Below are 21141 nucleotides of genomic sequence, written 5' to 3'. Positions count from 1 at the left end.
AGGGGGTTTCGATTATTGTGACATTTTGAAACATATGGAGAAGGGGGGGGGGGGTTAGATTGAGTGTGACATCTCAATTCAAGTCTAAAAATAAAAATAAAAAATAAAAAAGTCACATACCTAACCACAGAGTTTAACTCAAAACTATTTATGATATTTGCATCATTAATTTATAGTTTTACGATCCCTTTTTTGTTAGGACTTGCTAAAGATAAAATAAATGACAATTTTTTTTGTCGTTAAAAAGCATAATGTTCGTTGATTCTGTTTTACGGTGCATGTTCGTTTATGAATGACAGCGCAATTTCATTAATTTTTAGTGTCTCTCAATCCAATCAATACAAAAATTGTGACAAAACGTAAATAAAAATGCTTGGCTATTGTAACATTTGGAGAAGATTTGGATTGCGAATTGATTGAAGAAGAGTAACTAAATATTGATGGTCTTTCAAAAATCAGCAATGATGCTGCAGCTACTGTCTCGGCTTTCTATGTCGTCGATATGCGACTCCAATCTTCTCTTCCTTTTAGTTTTAGTAAAATCGTTCTCGTTAAGAAAAAAGGCATTCCTAACAAATTTCTCGATTTTTAATCAATTATTTCCAAAGAAGGGGACGTAATTAAGGGTGGGATCAGGGAAGTTGTGACAGCTTGTGACAAGGGAGAGGGGGAGAGATGGTTTTTTTTCCAAATTTTGCGTGACCGTTTCTATTTTGTATATGCAATGATATATTGCAACGATGGGTGCGCTTGCTCTTAGTTGTGAAACGAAGTGAAACGTCAAAGTTTTGATTAGTTATGGGGGCGAGGTGTGACGTCTTTTGTCTGGGAAGATAGACAGGAGCTTCCTACTTATTCATATTTGCGTTTCGCAATAGTAACAATAATGATTTGAGATTATTTCTCCAACTAGGGTGAATAAGGTTAAAAGCTTAGTGTGCCAACAGAATCGTGGTGATCTTCAGAACGTTCGATCTCAAGGCGTATTTATCTGATGTAAGTGCCCTCTCCGCAAACTTTTTTTTGTCTTTTATTTTTGGACCTTTTGCCATTAGCTGGATCTCACATAGTCGCACTAACTCGTATAATAACATTTATTTTCAATTTCGCTGCGCTGGGATTTCCGGCTATGCACTTTTGCTTTATTAAGATTTCCTTTGTAGGTGGAATTTATCGCTCTAAGTTAAGCTTTGTTATCGATCATTTCAGATTTTCCAAACTATTGCAACCGAAAAATGGCTACAAAGCGCAAACCTATTCACACGCAAACGGGCAGCACACCGCGACCAAACATGAACTTCCGGACTAGCGTTAACGATACAACAGCTCGTGCTGAAGCGAAAGGAACACGGCCAACTGCAACACCAACATCTATTAAAGAAGTTCTTACCATGATGGTGCTGCACGTATGCAAAAAGATTATATTTTTCGACACGAATCTCAAAGTGCCACTGTATTTGGGTAGCTTATTTTTCATTTCTCTAATTGGGGATTTTATACCTTACCCTAAAACCTATTTGGCAAGATCGGATAATCTCTTCAACGTATACTTCGTGAAGATGGGCTGGGCCTGGACGTTGTTATTCTCATTGCCTTTTTTGGCAATGACCTCAGTAACAGTTTGTTGTGGTGATCATCAAAAGCTGGTTAAAAATCATCTTCCCAGACTAGGCATTGCTACATGCTTCTGGTTTGTATGGACAAAACTTTTCAACGTTATTGAATCGACATATGGTCGTTGTAACGGCAGAGGATTTGACTCAAAATCTAGCTGTTTGAAGGCTGGCTACCTTTGGAGCGGTTTCGATATTTCCGGTCATGCATTCATATTAATTTACTCTAGCCTGATTCTAATGGAGGAAGCTCGGTCCATTATTGGATGGGAAAGTATCAAAGAGCACCTTCGTAATGAGGAACACAATCGAACTAAAAATGACACAACGCAGGCAACGAATCCCCTTAAAAGCTTAAAAGATGATGACCTAAAAGCGTTAAAATACTTTTACACACGGTTCACACCTACCATAAGATTACTTTTTGTAGGAATGACCATGCTTCAATTACTTTGGGATATAATGTTAGTTGGAACGATGCTTTATTATCACCGAATGGTTGAAAAAGTCGTGAGTGGTATCATCGCTGTTCTCACGTGGTTTATAACTTACCGTGCTTGGTATCCTGCATCGACATTATTACCTGATCCAGTAGGCAAAGGACTTTTCAATTACCAGGTTACGTCACGATCAGCCGAAATCGGTTTACGTAGGCGAGCCAGTCTATTGCAATCGAGTTCACCTCAAACTCAAGACGTACCAAAATTCATGGGTATGCCTCTGTATGCTGCAAGACAACAGCCTGGTTCCAGTGCCAATACTACTGAAGGATTTGTGTCATCGATGGATGCGGGCACAACAGCTTCGTCATCAACGTTTGTAAGTAATTCCGGTTCCTTCAATATTAATGCATCTCGACTAAGAGCATCGGGAGGGGCATATTTCGATATCAATCCAACAAGTCGTTTTCAGCAAAGTTCCTATCGTAGAGCAGATCAGAATGAATAAACAAATCAAAGACTTAGCTGTTCGAACTCATTTCTGCTGTAAATAGCTAGTTACTCGACAACCATCTACCAGTGCATTCTACAAATGACCAAAGATGATAGAGCAGGATAGCATATAAAACTGATATCGAAATATTCCCCGAACATCCTTTCGATATTTACCTTGCATGACTTAGCAAGAAATTAGATTTTGATCTTGCAACAAAAAATTAAGCATCTAATTAGGTTTTTGTCTACGCTAACTTTTGCTAATGTTTTAATGGATTTCTATATTTGTTGTTTCGGTCCTCTACTTTCAATCGTTCGCTAGTATGTAATTAGAAGATATATATTAGATGGTTATACTTGGGCATGGATGTCTGTATAATGTAATCTTAATTTTGTTAGTGTTTTGTGTCGAATGGGTTTAATAAAATTTTATTTTGAAACTTGCGTTGTTCTCTTTATTATTTCTTTTTTGTCTTGTAAAACATGCATAAGAAACTAACTAGCAGTCATAATACTTCAAACGTAGTTTCGTAGTTTGACTATGCTGACAAGCGCATTTTTGGTTGATGTGGATAATTTATAACGAAAATAAATATATAAGGGCCATTAATAGCAGAAAACGCCAGACTTTCTGTATAGAATAATCCAACAAATATTAATCAACTTTGTGGAGCAAAGCTAACATATGTCAGCTGACTCAGTTTAGAACATTAAGCAAATGTTATTATTTTGCTCATTTAATAACTTTTTTGTAAAAACGTCGATATTAAAATAGTCGCAGCAAACTCAATAGCGTGATGAATATTTTTATGTTATCTATTGCATTTTTACATTTTACATGCATTTGTTGATAATATTTTTAGTTAATTTGTAACATTGACTCCTCTCGGACTCTCGGAATAACGCTTACCAGTTCACAACCTCAGAGGAGAGAAAAACGTGCTGGTTTTTTGCTTCAGATTATTGGTTCAAAAAATGAACCACAAATACTAATTGTTACCGTTATACTCACTAGAAAAACTTAAACCTTGTTTAAAGTTTTTATTCGGATTTAAAACACTGCAATATATTTGGGGGGGAAAGCTCACCAAAACTTCCGGCCCTCTCCGTAGCACATACTACGGAGAGCCAGGTGGACACCCACCAATTACCTGTCGATCTTCCTAACTGGAAAACGTCTGCAAACTATCTCTAATAATGATATTTCGTCCACTGTATCACAAGCAATTGCGAATAGATGGGCGATAGAGAGACAGGGCCAAGTCCCCCCTGGGTGGCGCTAAACGATGAGAGCGAGAATGGACGAACACGTATGACAACGGAAAGGTGTGCCAGGGGAGCCTCACCGGACTCTTCTGGGCTGGATTTGGGATACTATGCTGCCCCTTCACAAATCAATCATCAAATTAACCAACCTTTTTTTTATTATTATTACTTCTTTTTTATTATTACTTTTTTTTTGTATTTATTTTTTATTTATTTATTTATTTATTTTTTTTCTTTTCTTTTTTTTTCCTTTTTTACCCGTTACTAACACTTCAATTTCTTTCCTTCCTTTCGTTTCCGCACCCATCATAATTTGAAACACACCCGAGCACATGCACATGACAACAAATAACAAGGAACATAACGGAGACGACACCAATGGAAAGCACAACATTGCGCACCGAAGGAGGAACAGATAAGCAAACTATTTATTATTTTTATTATTGTTATTATTACTATTATTATCATCACTATTGTTATTATTATTATTACTAACGTATTTCTTACCATCGTTATTATTACTATTACTATTGTTATCATTACTATTATTAATATTATTATTACTATTAATACTATTAGCAGTATTAGCATTATTATTGTTATTGTTATCATTATTATTATTAGTATTAACATTAATATTATCACTAACATCAATTACTATTACAGGTCGGACTCGATTCTCCGCAGACTCGATTATCCGGAATTTTAGTCTCGATAACCTGGAATTTTATTTTATTTATTTGTTTTTTTTTATTGTTCGTTGTTAATTTTCATTTCGAAATTTTGCCTTTACCTCCTGGCATATTTGTGACCATTTGTGTCACTCACTGCATGTTTGGAACATGTTCGAATTGAGTGAAAATAATCAATGTCCAATTTTTTTTCGCTTCTCAAGATTTTACCCGTTTTCGTCACAGAAATAATTTCTGGTTGAGCCACTACATTGTACAAGTAAAATAGATATAAGAAAATGTTTGTTTTATGTTCGTTAATGGCAAATTTGAATATTTTTTTCTGTGATTCGATTATCCGGAAAACTCGATTATCAGGAATGAATTTTTTTTTTGATCTTCCGGATAATTGAGTTCGACCTGTACTGCTATCATTATTATTGTTATCATTATTATAATCATTATTGTTATTATTATTATTATTTTTATTATTATTATCATTATTATTATTATTATATCATATTCACAATTTGAAAGTCATGATCATAACAACGACCATGATTATCATTGCGAGCACACTTGTCACTACCAATTCATAACTATCAAAACAGCGTAATACGCTACCATCACTCTCACATTACATGAACACCTATTGATTTTTAAAAAGAAATTTGCAACCAAATACATTGTCATATGATTTCATCTTCCACCTTCTCTCTGCAATGTATCTGAAACTAGTGGGACAGCGTCAAACCTGCGCCTGCTAGTGGAAGAAGCCGGTGCGCTACACGGTCTAGCGCATATCCAAAGTAACGATGCTCATCGTTGCCTAGGATAACGGATAGGCTTAGTAGGTTATCACTCAGCGAAAGCAGATGGGCAGGCAGCGGCCAGCCAGAGTGATAATCGATCAATTACAATTACAATTACAATTTAAAACATTGCAATATATTTGAGATTTTTAGGTAGAAGTTTTCGTATTTTACGTTTTTATTTTTTGTGCCGAGCAAAAGGTTATATATCTTAATTTCTAAACAATCGCTGGTATATTTATTTTATTGCATTACTCAGTTTTATCTCTTCAGCAACGTAGATCCTATTATCATCGATGAAAAGGAGAACGCAGCAATTCCAGCCTTATACGTTGAGGGAGTGTTAAGCCAAATGGTTTTCAAAAGAGAAGTTTTTGTGGGCAGTGTGTTTTGAAAACTACTGGTCATCATTATTTTTTCGAAATATTTAGCCAACTCCGGCTTCTTTCCGCCAGCCCAAAATCGATCTTCCAATCCCAACACGTACAATCTGTACAATAAACATCCCAAACCGACATCAACTAGGGTAATATTCTCGCCTGCTATCCAGCTGTGCACGATGTTGATCTTTGCTAAATGGAATTCTAGCTCACACATAAGCTCGTCCAATCTATTCAGCATGGAGCAATAAGACTCTTCAGTCATCAAAATTTCTCTTTTTCTGTCGTGGAATTCAGCTTTCTTCAACAACACGTCACTGAATGCCGGAAATTTAGCAGCGCAGGCTCGCAATCGATTGCTAATTGTTTCATCGCGTTCTAGAATTGTGTAACGAACTGGTTGTACGAAGGGTGATTTAGGAGAAACTACTGACTTAGGATGCAAAAAGGAACCGATTGTTATTACTCCGATCGGTATTTTGTCTATCGTACTTTTGAAAAACTGTATCTTCTTTTCTGCGTTACTGGGTACAGCCAAGGATTTAGCTAGAAAAACAAACTTCCGTTATTGAGAACTCTAAATATTAAAAGGAATAATGAAATTTAGGATACATTCTGTTCAAATTTTACGTTGCTAATTTGAGTACAATAGTTTAAAATATCATATTGTATTATAATATTATATTATATTAAATTCTTATAAGTTACCTTTTGGAAAATTTTCCTCTAAATAATCTAAAATTCTGGTTGATCCATTTACAACTAGCAAACCGTTCTGCAACACTGGTAGTTCTCCGCGGGGGTTCATTTTCAGAAACCAATCAGAAAAATGTTCGTCATTCGACACATCTATTTCGTACTTGTTAAACTTGATATCTTTTTCCAGGAGTGCCCATTTAACCTGAAACGGTAGTTAAAGCTGCAGTTAAAGTATCAAGTGAATTCAAATTTGTAACTGTAAAAATAATTTATAACAAAATTACAAGTCTGAACCTTTTTCAATCATGTGATTGAAAAAAAAAACCGAAATTCGAGCTTTGAATTTTACATCTCGTAATAGTTATTGCTGCTGGGGAGAGAATGTTCTTCGTTATACAGTAAGGTCGTTTTTTACGCGGTTTTTTTACGCGGGTTGCTTTCCTCAATTATTCGAAAACGGTACAAGATATCGACCTAATTTCAATCACGTTTTCCGTTTTAGGCCACGAGTGATCATATATCAGTTTTCAAAAAAAATCACAATTTTTAGTGTAAATACTCAAAATTTAAAATATTGCATTTTGGTCTCTAGGTTGGCCACTATCATATTCAAACGAAGATTAAACGTTTTAGGACGGTTTTCTTTGTTATATTTGCAACTCAAAAAAGTCGTTTTTTACGTGGGCCCATACAAATTTGGAACGCATCCCCCGCGTAAAAAAAACGACCTTAGTGTATATTCTTCGTGTGAGAATGCACCTAGATACAACTTCTGAAAAAAAAACATACCTACACACCATACATACAGGATACAGCAATTGGAGCCTATTACAAACTAGAGGTTACAAGAATAATAACATAAACTGATGCAGCAAAGTCTAATAACAAATTTCTTCATTCCACTGGATCAGTAGAAATCAACGCGGGAATAGAGAAACGATATTGCGATTTACGATGCAAGCCCAGGTGGGATCTGGGAATGAAGAAAGTTTGTTCGAAAGTGGAAGTTCGCTATAAGTTATGCTTGGTAATCATTTTGTTGTTTCCTTCCGAAAGTTTAAATAGTAGCCAATCGTTACTGTATGTATAAGGTCATATATACTCAGGAGTAACCAATAAAGATCCTTCTTAAGGAAGTTCCCCTTCATTCATTGTAAATCTTCGGCATTTTTTTTCGATATGATTTACTGTATTTTGCACTTCTATTATTAACAACACAACAATAGCTAGATTATGGGGGAGCGGGACCCCTTAGGGGTCATAGCCTCCAGGTCCTCACACTTCGAGGGCTCCACCGAAAGTTCACTTCTCATGACTCATGACTAAACACAAAAAATATTGGGACACCGACACCGAGGCCGAGCTTGCAAAACCGGAAAAGTTTCGTTTTTGGTACCTACGAAAATAAAAAAAACTCTGGCTATGGAACTATAGCAATTTCAACATTACAATATTCAGACAAATTGAAAAGATAGAGTGTCTCTAAAAGTGCTTCATGTATGACTTGTTCGAATTCTGCCTCCTTGACAAAATATAGCCTAATGAGCATTCAAAAAGCAAAAGAGCGAAACCAAGCATGCAGTTTCAACCACCTTAATTGCTATCTTAAGCCTGTAGTACACTCTTTGACCGAGCGTCAAATATTTGTCTCTTTTTGACAGATAAAAATTTGGTAAAGATAATTATTTGTCACTCTCCGATTTTAACATGGGGCAAACACGGGCAAACTATTGACCATTATGTCAGAAGGTCAAATATTTGACCATTAGACAAAGAGTGTACTACAGGCTTTAGGGACGATCCATTAATGATGTCACGCAAAATTTGGAAAAAACTAACTCCCCCCCTCCCCCTTGTCACAAGCTGTCACAAGCACAACTTTCTTGACCCCCCCCCCCCCTTAATGACGTCACGTTTTTATAGCCTCCCCTCCCCTCGTTTGGCAATAATTGATTAGAAATCGGGAAATTGTGAGGAATGCATTTTTTCTTAACAAGAACGATTTTACTGAAAGAAAAACTGAAACTAAAAGGAAAAGAAGATTATAGAAGATAACTAGAAAAGGCGTTTAGTTCTTAGTCCAAGGATGCTGTTGACGGAGTCGCATATCTACGACATAAAAAGCCGAGATAGTAACAGCAGCATCATTGCTGATTTTTGAAAGAACATCAACATTTAGTTCCTCTTCTTTAATCATTTTGCAATTCAAATCTTCTACACATGTTACAATAGCTAAGCATTCTTTTTTACGTTTTGTCACAATTTTTGAATTGATTGGACTGAGAGACACTAAAAATTAATAAAATTGCGCTGTCATTCATAAACGAACATGCACCGTAAAACAGAATCAACGAACATTATGCTTTTTAACGACAAAAAAAATTGTCATTTATTTTATCTTTAGCAAGTCCTAACAAAAAAGGGATCGTAAAACTATAAATTAATGATGCAAATATCATAAATAGTTTTGAGTTAAACTCTGTGGTTAGGTATGTGACTTTTTTATTTTTTATTTTTATTTTTAGACTTGAATTGAGATGTCACACTCAATCTAATCCCCCCCCCCCTTCTCCATATGTTTCAAAATGTCACAATAATCGAAACCCCCTCCCCCCCTAAACGCGTGACATCATTAATGGATGGTCCCTTATTGGCTATAGCTTATCATGGCAATTGAGGATTGCAACGATTTTTGTAAATGTTTGGTAATAACTCTATTTGACATAGCTTCTAATGTTTTAACGCCAGACAATCTACGTGATTCGAGTGCTTTTTTGAAGCGGTTTCTTCTTTGTTGAAACAGCCTATAGCATTGCTGGTCTTAAATATGTGTTTGTAAATCAAATTATTCTTTAAACAAAGTTTAAAATGTCTAAAAATGAGACTACTGGCATAAAGTTTCACTAAACGAGTTACCTGGATCACAGACAAGCAGTCGTGCCTCTTTATAAAAAAATCCTGAAAAATAATCGTCCTTATTCGAAACGTCACACTCATGCACCACCATTGCCTTCCCGCATAATCAATTACCATAAACGGATGATAATCCATATCGTTTAACGATAGCCCATATAGTCGTGACTATATCCCGAACTAGTTGTTAGGCACGTTTTATGGTTGTTGATTATGCGGGTTCTAACTTATTTCCGTAAAACGGTTTTTGTCTTTTCTAATGGGTGTGCGGGGTGTGCACGCTAGCTTAAATCAACACCCGCGGCATTACTGACGGTTTTTGTCTTTGATAATAAATGTGCACGCATGCTTATAGCGACACTAGCGGCATTACTACCCACAATGCAAAATTTCAAAATAATCGTTATTGTTCTGGTCGATGAAATCGTTATCGAGTGGCACGTCTGTTTGTTTGTGCCTGGATCGTCAACAGCAATAACTTCGTAAAGACTCTCCCAGTCGAAACGAACACTATAAGAGTTGCGTAGACCCAACATTACAGAGTACGACAGCGGGTGAACGTGGGTTCAAATCTTAGTAGAAATAGGCTAATGTCCAAGGACACTTGTTTTTTTTTATTTTATGCAACGCACGAATAAGTTACAACGAAAAGGAAGATACCAAACGATAGGTCTGCGAATAATGAACAAATTGGCATGAAAAACCCATTTTCGAAAATATGGCCTTTACGTCACTTTGTCATCTCACGGCAGAGTAAACTTAATAGGCAGGATACCACAACATCAGCACGGATAAATAATAAGCATATCACTTACACCGAATAGTTGCAACTATATCAACTGCTTTTCTGCTGTCAAAATTTCATTAAAGGAATATGTCATTGGAAAAATATGTCAAAAAAATGCTTATGGAAGGATTGTGGTACAGTCGTCGTTCGCTAACTGCAACATGTTTACATTGCAGTTATCGAATGCCGTTCGCAACACTTGACACATGCCAAAATTTAGAGGAGGGTCCGTCACTACCATTTTTGTTTTCAATGATGTCGAAATGTATTTTTTTAATGAAGTACATAGTAGCAAAAAATAGCAGAAAACTAAAAATAGTAAGCTTTTTGATTAATCAATTTGATAGTCATATTTCCGCATCATAATTTATTGCGTTTTAGTAACTACTTTACATAACCAATATGTAGGCGAAGATAAAGTTCATCACTACAGAAGACCATTTTACGAGACGATTCTGAACTCAATTCATGAATGAAATTTTGACAGAAAGCTCGGAACCGCTGACATAACGCAAGTAAAAGCAACATCAATGTCAGCAGGATCCGTGACGTGAAAGCTAGCCAAACAATGCACAAGGATTTTTTTTTCTCTTATAATAATTACGGAAAGTGGACCACATAACATGGTGATTTGGCTTCATTGATTAATAGTGGAGATCTATAATCTCCCATCTAGAATGAAGAGACAACAAGTAAACGGAATCGAACAAAATCGAGAAAAATTTAAAGTCCTTTTGAAATGTTTCTAGAGATTCAACAATTTTTATTTTCGAATGCATTTAGAATCCCCCCGCGAGATTTGTCACTTCAATGTCAAATATGACTTTGACTTCAGATTTGACGGATTGCGGTCCGATAACTGCAAAGTTGTTGCAGTTATCGGTCTTGCAGTTAAAAAGCGTTGCAGTTAAAAGACTTGCAGTTATCGACCGGCGACTGTAGTTTAATTTAAATTTGAAACGTCACTTTTTCCATAGATTTGTAGACACGTTAACATTTTCATCTTTACGCTGTACCTATTTCAATTTCAACAATACAATGTTTGGACAAATTGTAGAGATAGAGTATCCCTACAAGTGCTTCATATATGACTTGTTCGAATTCTGCCTCCTTGACAAAATACAGCCTAATGAGCATTCAAAGAGCGAAACAAAATACAGCCTAATGAGCATGAGCGAAACCAATGCATGTGTTCGAGCATTCGATCGAGCACAGGTTTTTCCTCATCCACTAACATTTATGGAGACCAAAAAGGTCAGATGGAAGTATATATGAATAAGGCTTATTTTTTCTTCAACGTTAACAACCAATGTATCTCCCAATACACGTTAACGGAGTTGAGTATTTTTTTTACGGCTGACTAAATATTTGTATACAAACGCTACAAGATTACCCCTAATATTGATCAATATTTTATCCGAATAAAAACGAAACAAAATCCATACACAATGCTTATTTAAGGTATAGTTTATCCGTATAACAAATTAGAAATCTTTTTCCGCTCATTTTCCTGAAAATATTAGAACTTATAAACAAATTTATTGCAATAAATAAACCGTAAAAATAAACCGTAAATAACATCAATAAATTATCGCTGGGATTTGATGTAGCGCAACTAATGGATCAATTTGAGTTATCACAACATAACAAATCATGTGCTTTACGCACATCAATGACACTGCCAAAGGTTGTAAAACAATCTGTGCGTTCAACTATGAGAAGCCAGATCAAAACTTATGTAAGTATCATCATCATTCATTTTGAACTTGGCTTCGACATTCCAATAATCGGTAAAAGTTTGATTCAAGCTTACCTTTTGGCAATAATAGTTGTACTGGTTGCAATACAGAATAACCGATCCGTCGTCAACAAATTCTGGGCGTTTGGTTCCCGTTTCTTCCATTTTTAATCAATCAAACACTGAAGATCGCTACGATTTGTTGCGTTACAGTTTTATTGAGCTATCCAGACTGACGACACGCTACTCTACCCTTTTCGGTCACATGTTATCACATGTAATTATCATGCTCGATTGTCACTCGTTGTACGTCGCTCTTTAAAAATGTTTGCAGTAATATATTGTAGTAGGTGTTAGATGATGATCGTTCAGAGATTCGGTGTAGCCGAGATTTTAATCATTACTAATCGCTCCCGGTAGTGATTGCTGAGCTGTATATGGATAAAAAGTAACTTTAGATCACCTATTAGTAGTTTTGTGTACTTCCCAATGTGCCTCATGATTTCTTCGATAACCAAAGTTCAGGCTTATTAGCTTGATTTATGCTCATTACTAGTTTATTAAATTAACGACACTTAATACTTATTGAAAATGAGCCTTAGCAGTCATTTAAGGTTATGAAGCATAAAGAAATAGAATTTTACATATATAATCGATGCTCTTCATAAAGACTATTACAGAGATTGAAGATGGTTACATTCTCACACATACATGAATTGCTCAACTTGTTGAACTTAGTCGAGTGGTATATAACATTCAGCCTGTTGGATTATTTTTAGATTTTCGGTTTTTTCTGTACATTGCTACACCTTTCTTGGAGAAATGAAGAAATGTACAGATTTTTTTGAATAGATAGAGTTCATTGCGTTATTTCATCATGACGAAAAAATATGCTTCCTGTGCAAAATACATGAATAATTCCGTTATTTTTGTTACCATATTAATCTATGCAAAACTGATGGAAGGTATTTTGATATCTGGGAACATTTTCAAAGAAAGCATTCTATATACACTCGTATGTTTGAAATCAATCAAAAATCTCTTGAAAACTAAACTATGAAAAACAATACAACATCTGTAAATTACCTTACTGCTGAAATGAATGTAACAGCTTTTCAATATAACTTCGCAAAGCTATTGCTCAAAACAAAATGAAACTAGATTAAACAACTACATATTTTTGCGCAAATAAAACTGCAATACTTATCATCTCACACCAGTTATACTAAAATCATTCTAAGCTGATAAAATCCAAGCAAGCTTAGTCAACACAGACTAATGCCAACGCATGCATGCATACACAGTTGATCTGTTTTTGCGAAATCACAGTTTTCTCGTCTGAGAAAGGAATAACTATAACTGTGTACATTTGTTTAGATACTAATTTGTATGTCTGATTGTGTGTTAGTGTAGCATACCTTAAAGTAGAATTTGTCCTATGTGCTTATTGCAAAATGATTTACTATTCCAACTTTTTTTATCAACTATTTATCATTAGATAAGCACCTTTTTCCATTTCATTCCAGAAAAATGCTGATAAAAAACCAAAAATGATTCAGAACGTTCGCCATCAATTGAGCTGAGCAAAGTTTTTTCCCCTAAGAAACCTCCAAAAACATGTGAAATTTTTAAACATGCATATCCAAAAGCCATCCGAATCATAAATGTTTGCATCTAAGGCCCAAAACTGACCTACTCGCACACGATTCCTTTTGTTTGATTACCTTACTTATGCTTAAATTTGAGTGAAACTAGAAACTTGACTTAGTTCTTATTATGTCCAACATGAGAACAGACTTGTGTTACACCTATGATACATTTCCGCTTTTTAGAAGAGATCGCATGGTGCAATCCAGGCCTTTACCATCCAGGGACTTATATTGCCCAGGTGTTTTCTGTATTCCGCACAGGGCCGGATTTACGATTGTGGGGGCCCCAAAATAAAACAAAATTGTTTTTTATCGTACGTTTTATCGTAAACCCGTGTGTTCCACAAACGGGTTTTCACGACAGATTTCGCAAGCGAAAATTTACGCTTTTTCACTTGTCAAATTTTTCACTTCGCTTGGAACTGTAAACTATGCTTTAAGCCCTATTTAGAGTTCCAAGCGAAGTGAAAATCTCATACAACATGTTAATTTTTTCACGCTCGTGAAAAATGCAACCTGCAAAAATCTCATTCGCTTGGAACTGTAAACAAATTCGATCCAGCAAAATCCATGGTTGTGGATCTTATCTTTTTCACTTGGGTTTATTTCTTTCACGCATGCAAGCGTTAGTGAAAAAAGGAGCAGCAAGCAAAAACTTGCGTGCGTTTCTATTCTGTCAGTTGCAGCCAATTTTCACTTCGCTCGGATTGTAAACTCGTGAGTTTCGTTTCACCTAAACTGTAAACTGCAGGGTGGTGAAATGCCGGCGTGTTCCACAAACGGGTTTTCACGACAGATTTCGCAAGCGAAAATTTACGCTTTTTCACTTGTCAAATTTTTCACTTCGCTTGGAACTGTAAACTATGCTTTACGAGTTTTTTAGCAGAAAACTTATTAATTAAATAATCAACATTCAACTTCTTCAGTATACTAGTACTCGAAACTTAATAATGCTAAGTTTGACTGCCTTTCATTCTTCACAGTCGCACGCAACCTATTTTTAATAAGTTTCATCTTCACATTTTTTTCTTGATACCTGAAAAAAAACTACCGCAATTTGAAAAAAATGCGATCCACAGGCAAAAATTTGCACACAATTTGAGAAAGACTGCACAAATATAAGACGACTCTGACAATAATAGAAACTAGGAAAAAACTACACATATCTGCAGGACAATTTAATCTGCACACGAGCTCAGAAAATCTGCATTTTGCAAAGCACATCTGGTATCCCTGATTCGGACAAGTTAGCAAAAGCAATGCATTAAAAAACTTGTGGGTTATTTTCTTTCTCTGCTTTACCTCCCATGCGCGCTAAAGCCCTGGAGTTAAAGTTTGGCCGACTGTCACTGAAAAGTTCCAATCAAACAGTCAACAGTTTTTTCATCATAGTTTTAACATTGCTGATGTTCGATTGGAACGAGTTGTGACAGTTCGATTGGCGCTTTTAGTGACAGTCGGCCAAACTTTAACTCTAGGCGTTTAATGCGCGCTGGTTCGATTCAAATGGTGTGTTAATGTGTGTCATTTCAAGAGAATCCAAGGTGAACTCTTATGGATGTAGTTGCGATATTGGCGCTCGCAAAAAAATAACACTGAAGGAAAGTGTCAGATTGAAATGGTCTGTTCAAATTTTCTTACTGTAAATCGAACTTTTGATTAAATCTCTTTTTTAAAGAGAAAAAATCATTTTGTGATTTGTGGGGGCCCTAAAAAGGTGGGGGCCCGGGCCCCCTGGGCCCCTCATAAATCCGGCTCTAATTCCGCACTTCATATAATTGGTAATATCACTATTGGGAGTATTCCTTACTTGAAAAGTAGGTTTAAATCCCTACGAATGATAAGTCCTAATTGCGAAAGCAAACAAATCTTAACAATTAAAATTACGAATTTCTAACAGTGTTGAGAAATCACCATTTGTTATTGGACACACATACTCACTATTTAATAATATTTATCATAAATACTTAAGCTACAAACAAATCCCCCCATTTAAAAAAACTATTGGGAGTAGGTAGCATGCTTTCCGTTTATGTATGTGCATGTGTGTGTGTGTGTTTCTACCCTTCCATTTCAAGGATGCTGTACTACTATACCGAGCCACCTTCCACCTGCCAATATCGCCAATTACATTTCCCTGAAGAAACCTCAAAAACATGTCCGTGGCCAGTTTGACTATAAACTGAAAAATGAACAGATAATTTTTTTAACCGATAGGTACACGAATCCTTTTTAAACGGCTCTTTAGCGCAAAAACTGACCTTCAGCATAAAAGGCTAATTTGGAACCGCTACTGTTCGGATTCATATCTGATCGAATACTTTTTCCACTGAGATTTAATAATTGCGTTCATCTACGTTGCACTTTTATGTGCCGAATGCTGGAAAGTATCAGGGAAATTGTTGTTATATTTCAGGGAAATCAGGGAATTTGATTTTAAAAGTTTTTTCGCCACCCTGGGAGGGTTCAGCTGGTCTGTACGCTATCGCCAGATGCCTAACCATTTTCTTTACAGAATCATTTGAACAAAAAGAAGCGCTAATAAAATAATAATTGAATAATTGGTATATTGAGAAATGAGAACCATTGTCAGGCTTTCACATATTGCGAACGGTTTTGGAAGAGTCGTCACCGTGGGGGTTGTGCTTCGGGTTTTGGATACAACTAATTATAGGTAAAAGCTTATATTACTAGCGTCAGGAAACAGATAAGCCTCATTTGTAAAAAGTCATTCAAACGCCTATTTCTATTCACAATCCACCTTATTGAGCTAGAAGTTTTCCTGAAGAAGTTTCAATAAAATAATTCTTAAAATTGACTCATTCTTATTCTTGTTTGCTACGGCTACATCCTAAGCTACATCTGTGATTCTTAGGAAAAAATCACTTTGAACAAATTTGGAAATGGCATTAACTAATTTAAACGGTAATATGACTTTTCGATATATTTTTACGAACGTGATTAGCCCCTTTTTTCTGATATACGTTCGCTCTCATACAGGGCCGCATTAAGGGTTGTGGAGGCCCGGGGGCCAAGTAATATCACGGTGCTCCCACAGACCGTTATTATAAAAAATGCACCAAAGAATCTGAGTACATCATTCGATTCGTTATGACGTCCAGAATCTCTGGTCAAAATTTCAAAATCATCGTATGGTACATTTTTGAGTAATGCCCTTTTGAAGTTCGTAAAGTACAAAAAACTGATTTTAAGGAGGGGTGTTCCACAAAAAACTCTATTTTGTCGTGTCCAACGTACAGATAGGACATCGCAATGTTCAGCAATTGTTTTTCTTTTAAAATTTTATACAACTTTGCTGAAGAAAGCAATCTATTATATTGGAAATTAGAAAAAATATTATTTTTATCTAGCTGTTAGATGGACTGATCGGAAAACAAAAAACGCCAGAAGTAAGTCCTTGTTCTACGAAAAAAAATTGCTGAAGACATTGAGTACATAAAATCAATTTTTCACAGTTAAATCTAGAACGATCACGATTTTTCGAGTTAATACCACTGTGCACTGTGGGATTTTCAAATAAATCTTTTCATCAATTGTTAATGGCTTGAAATATAACCCTTGGAATGTGTAGAAACTATTTTGGAAGTTATCTCATGAAATGGTGGTTGAAATACGTGCTTTACAATAAGTATTTCGTCGTTTCTATATCACGTTTCTGTACTTTACGACCTTCAAAAGGGCATTACTCAAAAATGTACCGTACGATGATTTTGAAATTTTGACCAGAGATTTTGGACGTCATAACGAGTCGAATGGTGTACTCAGATTCTCTGGTACATTTTTTTATAATAACGGTCTGTGGGAGCACCGTGAATATGTTATTGTTGTTAAAGCATCTGACACAATGGTGGTCTTAATGATAATATAGATTACTAACTAAATGCTAATTAATATTGACGAACGATAAGACACACTTTAAAAACAATTAAACCTGTCGTCTACAAAAAATTTGTTTGAATGTTGTTACAGAGTTGTTAAAATGGAATGAATCTGCTACGACGTTGAAGCTAGCTGACCTGAATCGAATGGGGTCGTGTTGCCCATCACGGTGCTCCCACAGACCGTTATTATAAAAAAATGCACCAAAGAATCTGAGTACACCATTCGATTCGTTATGACGTCCAGAACCTCTGGTTAAAATTTCAAAATCATCGTATGGTACATTTTTGAGTAATACCCTTTCGAAGGCCGTAAAGTACAAGAAAATGATATTAAAACGACGAAATACTCAATGTAAAGCACGTTTTTCAGCCACAATTTCATAAAACAACTTCCAAAATAGTTTCTACACATTCCAAGTATTATATTTCAAGACATTTACAATTGGTGGAAAGATTTATTTGAAAATCCCACAGTGCACAGTGGTCTAAATTCGAAAAATCGTGATCGTTCTAGATTTGACTATGAATAATTGATTTTATGTACTCAATGTCTTCAGCAAAATTGCTCCATAGAACAAGGCCTTACTTTTGGCGTTTTTGGTTTTTCGATCAATCCACCTAACAGATAGATAAAAAGAATATTTTTTCTAACTTTCAATATACCGGATTGCTTCCTTCAGTAAAGTTGTGGAAAATTTTAAAAGAAAAACAATTGCTGAATACTGCGATGTCCTATCTGTACGTTGAACACGACAAAATAGAGGTATCATTGAAATAACTAATTGTATCATCGAGGGAAGGACCACTTTCCCAAAATTGCCAGTCGATTTGAGAAATTAAATAGGGGGCCATCCACATACCACGTGGACAGTTTTTTAACGATTGGGGTGACTTTGATCACCGGGGTGACTTTGATCTCTGTATCTCTTTTTTGAAAATGTGGTAAAAAAGCGCTCGTAGTGCTTGGGACTTGTCGTAATCTTCACTGAATGCGTGGATATATGTTCGCATTGCTACTACTCATGCATTTCCTACTATTTAAAGAGTGTTTTTCATGCTAAAATATTAATTGAAAATAAAGTGTATTTTTGGCGATTCTTGTTGCATACAAACAATCGGTTCAAGCAGATTCAAAACAACAAGTTGCAATACGTAAAGTTTTTTTATTTTGCTCCCAGATTAGTTCTTAAGATGAACAAATATTATAACAATACATTTTATTGTTATTTTTGCAAGTTTTTCCTAATAGGCAATGTTGACTCCCAATATTCTCCACAGCGTATTACATATTTCTTCTTAACAAAAACCCAAGACGTGAAGTAACATGCAAATTTGGCCAATTTCATAAGTCATATTCCTCGTGGACTAGTTTTTGATGATTTTAGACCACCTTCTCTCTCAGTGGATAACAATTCATATATATTCTAAAAATTTTGTATGAATCTTGTACATTCGCCATTATAAACTGTTCACGTAGAATGTGAATGGCCCCCAAATTACTTTCCATATCTATAAACTCGTTTAAGCCGTTTAAGGCTGTTCAATTTAGTGAAAGTAGCAAAGTGTTACACCAAATCCATCAAAATAATGAAGTGATCAAAGTCACCCCGGAATGATGATTGGTGTAAAATTTTTAGAGCATATTTAGAAACAGAAAATGTTGTTAAACTTTTGAAGTAGTGACTGAATCTTTTTCAATGCATGCCAGTACTTATTTTAAAAATATCGAATAATATTGTTTTCAGTATATTCTGAAAATATTTGAGATACAATCAAAAAAGTGATCAAAGTCACCCCAGTTTACGGTACCAGTAATAAGTACACAGTGGATGTGGAGGAGATCACTGAGCATGTCTTCTTCGTTTGCCCTCGTTCGTCATGATGGTAGTGAGCGGGCGGAGAATGTGCGAAGATCCGGACATCTGGATTGCGCTTCGTGCACCTTTACCCTTACAACGTGTGTGTGGGTCAACCGCCAACATTAAGAGTAAAGAAGGTGCCGAAGCACAAAAAGCTACTTCCCGACTTAATACTTAACTGTAGTTCCGGGAAGATAAGGTATGTGGACTGGAAGGCATTTTAGTGGGTTCGGTAGTTACGTTCAACCACACTTCCTGAGCTATCTTCTCAGGTGTCTGTAAGCAAATTTTCCCGCCACCTCATAAAAAAGGTATTACGGATCCATGACCATCACTCGGCTCTACTTAGCTTGCAGCAGTGCTGTTGCTTATACCAACATGTTTTCCTTCAAGACTTCAGCCATGATTGGGTTCTAACAGTAAGTCAATAAACACTGAAACACATTACTTTCGAGACATCGTATTAATCTAAAGTCATGAAAGCATGCATTAGTTGAACTTTTGGAAAGGGGATGATTGGTTCTCGTAGAAATAAATCGGAAATGGTTGTAAGTATGTATGCATGGAACCAATTTATTATTAGATTTCACGTGTTTGCTTGCATTGCTAAGTATCCATCAAATTGAGATTCAAAGACGAGAATGCTGAATATAGCTTCGAAATTTGCTAGTCCTGTTTTTATCAGGGAAACCAGGAGAGAACAGTCAATTTAAGGCGAGTAAATCAAACTAGTTACGTAATTTCACGCACAACACTTACTACTGTTTTTCTTCAGGAACAACTCAACATATTCGCTTCCTGGTGCGAGATAAATCGTATGGTACTAAACCCGTCCAAATGCTCCGTTATAACATTTACGAGGAAGCACATGCCACTACAAATTGTCTACATCCTCAATGGTTCTCCAGTACAGCGAGTCGATTTCATAAAGGATTTCGGAGTACTTCTGGACGAAAAACTCACCTTCAAACAACATATATCCTTATTTTATTTTTTTTTATCGTTGCGAAGGCTTTTAGACAACTAGGACTCATTTTCCGAATGACACGTGATTTCAAAAACATCCACTGCTTAGTCACGCTCTACTGTTCGGTTGTTCGGTCTTCATTGAAGTACTGTTCAACAGTCTGGGTACCTCAATATAATAATGCCATCTACCGAATCGAAAACATCCAGCGCCGGTTTGTACGTTATGCCCTTCGTATGCTTCCCTGGCTACAGCCCATGCGTAATACAAGACATGAGGACCGGTGTCAGCTGCTCCAGATCGATACTCTCCAACTACGTCGGGAAACCGCACGCGCTATGCTCGTCACCGATATCTTGACGTCACGGGTCGACTGCCCTGCCATTCTGCGTCAAATCAATCTACATGCTCCAACTAGAACCCTGTGAAGGATGTCTGTTCTGCACTTGCCCTTTCGCCGAACCAACTATAGCTCAAACAGTGCCATCACAGGTATCCAACGTGCTTTCAACAAAGTGTCATATGTTTTCGACTTCCATTTATCATATAGAGTTATACGTTAGAAATTTTTGTCACTGTTCCGGAGATATTTGTATCAGTAACCATTACACACTTAGATATTATCACCGAATGCGGTAAAACAAATTACCGAGATTTCAACAGCTGAGATCTCGGTAAAAATCTCGGCAATACATCAAAACACCGAGATTCTGTAAAAGCAAAAATCAAAAACCTGTCAAACTTTAACGAGATTCTCGGTAATGTTTCGCCGAGCTACTCTGAAATTTAAACTGTCAAATTATTACGAGAACTTCGATAAAATTCACTGAGGTACATATTTTGCGATTTTTTTAGACAACCCAGAGTATGATCAAAACGATTAAATATACAAATTAATTTATTATTTGCTAAGTCAACTGATTCAACTAAATACAGCATTGTAAAAACTG

The 21141-nt window shown here is 36.0% G+C and overlaps 2 protein-coding genes across 3 annotated transcripts; one reads left to right on the top strand and one right to left on the bottom strand.

Moving 5' to 3' along the window:
- The first annotated feature begins 775 nt into the window (after positions 1-775).
- Positions 776-21141, top strand: LOC129725167 (acyl-coenzyme A diphosphatase FITM2). 2 transcript variants are annotated; one of them, XM_055680675.1, is made up of 4 exons: positions 776-996; positions 1210-2432; positions 6879-6910; positions 7298-13420. In XM_055680675.1, the coding sequence occupies exons 2-4, from the start codon at positions 1236-1238 to the stop codon at positions 7464-7466; spliced, it is 1398 nt and encodes a 465-aa protein (XP_055536650.1). In that variant the 5' UTR covers positions 776-996; positions 1210-1235; the 3' UTR covers positions 7467-13420. The 2 variants fall into 2 exon arrangements, with proteins under 2 accessions (XP_055536650.1, XP_055536651.1); XM_055680676.1 differs by lacking the exon at positions 6879-6910 and having other exon boundaries at positions 13341-21141.
- On the bottom strand, positions 5437-12421 carry LOC129725168 (ganglioside-induced differentiation-associated protein 1). Its single transcript, XM_055680677.1, has 3 exons — positions 11890-12421; positions 6386-6578; positions 5437-6223 (listed from the first exon to the last, which is right to left on the bottom strand). The coding sequence occupies exons 1-3, from the start codon at positions 11977-11979 to the stop codon at positions 5559-5561; spliced, it is 948 nt and encodes a 315-aa protein (XP_055536652.1). The 5' UTR covers positions 11980-12421; the 3' UTR covers positions 5437-5558.

The sequence above is a fragment of the Wyeomyia smithii genome, chromosome 2 (assembly GCF_029784165.1).
Source record: "Wyeomyia smithii strain HCP4-BCI-WySm-NY-G18 chromosome 2, ASM2978416v1, whole genome shotgun sequence".
NCBI lineage: Eukaryota > Metazoa > Arthropoda > Insecta > Diptera > Culicidae > Wyeomyia > Wyeomyia smithii.
Note: the sequence above shows the minus strand (reverse complement) of the source record. Positions and strands in the feature narration are given on the sequence as shown.

Excerpts from the sequence above, each read along its gene's own strand:
- LOC129725167 (XM_055680675.1), top strand. The coding sequence starts at position 1,236 with ATGGCTACAAAGCGCAAACCTATTCACACGCAAACGGGCAGCACACCG. Across the intron at positions 2,433-6,878 it reads CAGCTTCGTCATCAACGTTT|GCCACGAGTGATCATATATC; the intron begins GTAAGTAATTCC and ends TTTCCGTTTTAG. Across the intron at positions 6,911-7,297 it reads CATATATCAGTTTTCAAAAA|CGCGGGAATAGAGAAACGAT; the intron begins AAATCACAATTT and ends AGTAGAAATCAA.
- LOC129725168 (XM_055680677.1), bottom strand. The coding sequence starts at position 11,979 with ATGGAAGAAACGGGAACCAAACGCCCAGAATTTGTTGACGACGGATCG. Across the intron at positions 6,579-11,889 it reads ACAACTATTATTGCCAAAAG|GTTAAATGGGCACTCCTGGA; the intron begins GTAAGCTTGAAT and ends CTACCGTTTCAG. Across the intron at positions 6,224-6,385 it reads AGAGGAAAATTTTCCAAAAG|CTAAATCCTTGGCTGTACCC; the intron begins GTAACTTATAAG and ends TTGTTTTTCTAG.